This window comes from Phaseolus vulgaris, chromosome 1 (assembly GCF_000499845.2).
Source record: "Phaseolus vulgaris cultivar G19833 chromosome 1, P. vulgaris v2.0, whole genome shotgun sequence".
In the NCBI taxonomy this organism is placed as follows: domain Eukaryota; kingdom Viridiplantae; phylum Streptophyta; class Magnoliopsida; order Fabales; family Fabaceae; genus Phaseolus; species Phaseolus vulgaris.
Window position 1 is genome coordinate 30,550,407 of NC_023759.2, and position 5,571 is coordinate 30,555,977.

The window sequence follows — 5,571 nt, forward strand, 5'->3', positions numbered from 1 at the left end:
ATGCAAACTTTGCTTCTGGAACACCCCTCATCTGGAAAGCAACATGATTCACTTCCGGATTGATGAATCCATAGCATACTCCCAGATCTCGAATTCAAATAACAAGTGAAGGTCAATTTTGGAATTTATAAAATTGTGGAGGTGCAGAAAGAAACTGGCCTGATTTTGTTAACGTTTTCAAATAGGCAATTTCTCCCTGCAGCATATCAATTATAACATGCACCAATTTTCTATCGAAAATGACAAAAATGCCCTTTCTAAATAACGAAAAGAGTGGCTTAGTTAGATGGTTATATAAGTTCAACTAAACATAAAAAAAAACATTAAGTAGATGCAGTGTACACTTACATAGGTCATTTGATGAGGAAAAGAACACATAATTCAACAATGCTAAAATCTAATATCAAGCCTATCAATTCATTCAACTTTTGTAAATCCTCTCTTCTCTTCCTCCTCACCATCTTTGAAATTGTAAGATGAGATATGTTCGTTGGTTTGTTCCAAATCTTCTTCCTTGTTCCGTTCTGTAGTTTCTGCCACGGGCTTGTAAGTGTAAAACCAAGCACATATAAAATAATAAACAAGATTTACAAGTTGAATGACAGTAACAAGAAAGTAATAGTAGTCCAATCCACCCCTATTGAGGTTCCTATCTGGAAGCCAGTTCCTCTCATTGCCAGTATACTTATGCACCAATGTCACCAGTAATGTACCTAAGTAGTTCCCAATGGCTGTGGTTATGCAGTACAGAGCTGTAGCACTGCTTCTCATGCTTTCTGGTGACTGCTCAAAGAGAAATTCCAAATGCCCAACAGACATGAAAATTTCAGCCACCCCATGCAGAAAATACTGAGGCACCAGCCAGAACACACTTATAGGAATAATGGCTTTTGGATCATCCAATAAGTGGTATCTGGCAGCAACTGATTTTCTTTTCATTTCAATCAGAGCAGCAACCACAGTGGCTATGATGTTAATTATGAAGCCTATTCCCATTCTCTGTAGGCTAGTGATTCCAGAAGGTTTCCCTGTGAACCTACGGGCAAAGGGAACAAAAAAGCGGTCGTATAGAACAACTCCTGACATCATGGTTAGCACACTGAAAATGGACATACTTGCTGGTGAAATTTGGAAAGAGGGAGAGAGGTGGCGATCCATTGTACGAGCTTGTTGAATTACAAAGCTGTGCAGATGTGATGAAGAAGTTATGAGCAAAATTCCTGATGCCCATATTGGAAGCATTCTGATGATAGATTTTAGCTCCTCAACTCTGTGGACAGTGGCTAACCTCCATAAGTCTGGTGTTGTAGATGGATCTCTTGCCTCCTCCTCTGTGACAATTGCAGCCTTGTCCAACCATCTGCAAATGCTCCCAGTAATCAGTGTGAATCGTATAGCGTATACATAGAAAAAGTGAAGGATCGATGGAGGGTGGACCATAGTTGATTATTGAAGGCTTTCAATGCTTGAAGTTGGTGTTTAAATAAATCTTAAATCCCTCAAAAGGAAAATCTAAGAATAGATAATACCACACATTGTTCATGTTTCAAGTATTTGATTTGAATGAAAAATGGTAAATGTGTGACTTACTTATATTGATCAGAGTGTAGAAGCATGCCTTCCAAAGCAATGGGAGCATCAAGTTCCCAATTGTGGTACAAAAGCTTGGGATCTTCTGGTAAAGCCTTGTTCCTTTTCTTTACAGCTGCTGCGATTACTTGGGCTAAACGAACCAAAGGGCTTCCTTCTGGTTTGACAGTCTTATAGAGTGGTGAGCCCAACACAAAGGCAATGATGGATATCAACATGGCAATGCTTGGAATTCCAAGGCCCCAACCCCATCCCATATTGTCTTGAATGTAAACCACAATGGTCAAAGCACTTAGAGAAGCCAATCCCATGCTGAAAAAGTACCAGTTGAAGAGGTTCCATTTCCTTGATGCCACACCAGTTTTGGTCATGTCAAATTGGTCTGCTGAAAAGGGAACAACACAAGGTCTAATGCCACCTGATCCAACAGATGTGAGGAGGAGGGAGATGTAGAGTATCCATAGTTGCGAGGATGTGGCTTCTTGGCAGTTCACTTGTGTAGGACACGGTGGAGGTCGAAAATGTGGCAGTATAGCTGATACAGTGATGCTAACCAATCCCTGTGCCAAGAAAATAGTTGACAAAAATTATTTGGTAGGATGTACTAAAATGGAACATGCTTAAGTTATAACTGAAATCACTTGTTTTGAATTTGAAACTTTATCTAACTGAACTGTGGTGATTTTCAAGTTTGAGAGTTTGAAAGGAATGAGATAAACCTTAATGCTTTATTTTAACTTTTTCAGAGGTAAAGAAGTTCAATTAGAATGAGTCATTTTTCACAATGAGAGTTGATTAGATAAGATTAAATTATAGTGGAAAGGAAAGGGTAAGAAACCAGTTCAAAAATGAGAGAAGCAACAGTAATGGTCCAAAAGCGTCCAGCAAAGGAATCTGCTATAATAGCTCCAATGAGAGGAGTGAAGCTAGACGTTCCACCAAAGTTTGTCAATGTGTTTGAGGCAGACACCAATGGCATGTTCAGCTCTTGGGTCAAGTAACTTATCAAGTTACCATGAAAACCAGCACTTGCAAATCTGTCACACAGTTCATTTGCTGCACCATTTGTATCAACTTTGTGTTAAAAATATTTAGATTTTGGACACTGCACAATACTTTTTTTTTCTTTACCTCAAATCTTTGTTAGCTACTCAAAGTATTGTGGATACACGATGTATCTAATATGTCTCTTTACCAAAAAAAAAGTAAATTTGTTGTTTATTAGATGAACTATGTTGTTTATTTAACAAGTCTCTTCATGAAAAAAAGTTAAAGGAAAGATGCTTCCAATGCGAAAGAAAGATGAAAACTTGTTTTTTCACGTGTTTACTTATATCAATATATGTTTCATGTGATTTTTAATTTAAACATTGTTTATCATATATTTTTATCTTCACTGTTTATCTTTTTGAAATAATGTACAAAATTACTAATTGCACAAGTCGTTGTCATAAAATGGTAAGTGAGATATAAATAATTAATAATGTTTAAAAATGATTATTTTTCTAAATTAATAGAAATTTTGAGAAAAATTATCCTAATAAAGAAAACAACTTCTTCACTAATATTATTAAAAACTGTTTTTTTTTCTTTGGTAATAAAAAATCTTGTTGAATATTTCTTAATACAACTTTTGATTGTAAGTGTAAACCCTAAATTCTATGAAAAATAATATTTTATTGAAATAATATTTGATATAATTTGAATGATATATATATGCGCTGTGTATTTTTTTTTCTAGGATGTTAAAATAAAAAGTTTTTGGAAGATGTGTCTTGCTCATTTTATAAGATCTATTGCAAATACATATGAAACTGTCCTCGAGTAAATACATATGAATTAATTATGTAAGAATATTTGCAGCAAAGAATGTTTAATCCGTGTTTATCTTATCAGAAACTGTGGTGGAATTAATTTAAGTGATAACAAAAGTTTCTAAAATTTTATTAACATTATTTTTACCAAAAATAGTGTTTATCGAAAATACAGTGAAATATAAATAACAAGTTACGAAAATGTAAGTATTTATAATAATATATCGGAACAAAATTTCTAAAAATCTAATATAAATTACTTAAAAGTAATGTAAGATTACTAATTTTATTTACAATGAAATAAGAATTTATGTTATTTATAAGAACCAGTAGCAGAAACGTTCTAAATGAAGTTTAAGAAAATTAGTTTTTAACAATTTAAAAATATTATACGAAACATTAATAGATTTAACATCACTAATCACACTATTATATGTTATATTGGTAATAAATTTTAGTATTCAGAACATTAATCATTATCTTTGACAAAGGAGCATCTCAGATTTACCGAAAAACCTTAAATAAATTAATTAATTAAATTTTACCTAAAACAAAATAGCCTGTTGATTATATTGTATTAGACAGGTTTGGATTTAAACTAGAAAATTAAACTGAGTTAATTTTAATTGAAATTAAAAACATATTATTATAAATTTTAGAATTGGAGGTTAAATTTGTATAAAAAAAACCCCAAATCTTTATGTACTATACAACTGCTCGCAACACAGAAACAAAAATAAATTAAAGTTTGGAGAAACATGACTTTTTTTACCTCGTAAAATATCCATTTTACACAACAGAGTTGGATTGAAAACACTCCCTCCTATTCGATTAATTGACTGAAAACTACTATTTTTTTATATTATTGTTATTATTAAATGAAAAATATACACGAGAGAGGCTCTAGCTTAAAAAAAAAAAAAAAAAATTAGAATTTAAAATTACATTAAAAAATAAAAGTTCTTTTAATATAAATTCTCCTACGTCTACTCTTGACCGAGTTGATGTTTTACCAAAACTGAGCTACTTGCAAGAATTATTATGTTAAGAAAGTAATGATAATAAAAAATAATCCTCTTACAATAATTTAATCTTTTTAATAAATATATAGAAACGTTGTTAAGTAGTACATTGGTGTTTTTTTTAGAAAGAATTATTAAGATTTTGTGGGTTGATGAGTTTGAAATGAAATTATTTTGGAAAGCCATAAGCATGAGTGGGAAATGAAGGTTAAAAGAAAAAGAATGAGAAGGGAAGTGAGTGAGTGACTGACCAAGGATGAAAGGTAATGTTCTGATGCCTCCTCGTCGAGGTTCGCTCCTCTTCACTTCTTTCTCACCCTCCATTTCCTCACTCTTCTTCGCCTTCTTCTCTATCTCCATTTTTCTGCTCCTTCACTTCTGTTATTCACAGTCTATTATCCTTCTTCTGTGGGTCTTCTCTTCTCTTCTGTCTCTCTCTATATATAGATTTGTGCAAGAAAAACACTGCACTCTTGTGGGGTCATACCAATATCAATGCTTACCTTTATTCTCTCTCTCTCTCTCTCTCTCTTTTATTGTAAAAATACTTCTGGAAAATGTTTGGGCTAATCATATATTTGGGTACCCCAAAACTAATATCATATTCTCTCATCACTAATAATTTATTATTATACAGCTTTTTATTAAAAAATGTTTCTAACTCATTCTCCAGTGTCGCTATGGTTCCTATGATATGGTTTTCTAATATTTAACTATAACACATTGTTTGCTTCAAGAAGTGGAAACATGGGATGGGACCTATGAAGGCCAAAAGAAATAACACAAATGGAAAGTAAAATGTTATTGGAAAAACATTTTACGGGCTTGTTTTTCGTGTACAAGATTTGCACATTAATTTATTCGTGATCAAAGATTATACAATTGTTATATTTATTTGATTATGTAATTGCTTATGTAAAAAACATAAAGATGTGATTGATTGTAATATTTTTTTAATATTTATGTTATCCATTGTAATAAAATAAATTATCAATGTTTTGTTTGAATTTGAAGATGATTAGAAGAAAAAAGAAAAAAATGACTTTTAGGAAAAAATGACTTGAAAGTGAAGATGTTTGAATTAAGGAAAAGAGAATGAGAAATGAATGATATAAATGGTCAATTAATGATCTAAACGGTTCAAT

At 32.1% G+C, this 5,571-nt stretch overlaps 1 protein-coding gene across 1 annotated transcript; it reads right to left on the reverse strand.

The window, feature by feature from the left end:
* Nucleotides 1-305: 305 nt before the first annotated feature.
* LOC137813897 (protein NRT1/ PTR FAMILY 3.1-like) lies at nucleotides 306-5,106 on the reverse strand. The gene is made up of 4 exons (XM_068616363.1): nucleotides 4,678-5,106; nucleotides 2,429-2,646; nucleotides 1,591-2,150; nucleotides 306-1,360 (listed from the first exon to the last, which is right to left on the reverse strand). The coding sequence occupies exons 1-4, from the start codon at nucleotides 4,784-4,786 to the stop codon at nucleotides 418-420; spliced, it is 1,830 nt and encodes a 609-aa protein (XP_068472464.1). The 5' UTR covers nucleotides 4,787-5,106; the 3' UTR covers nucleotides 306-417.
* Nucleotides 5,107-5,571: the final 465 nt, after the last annotated feature.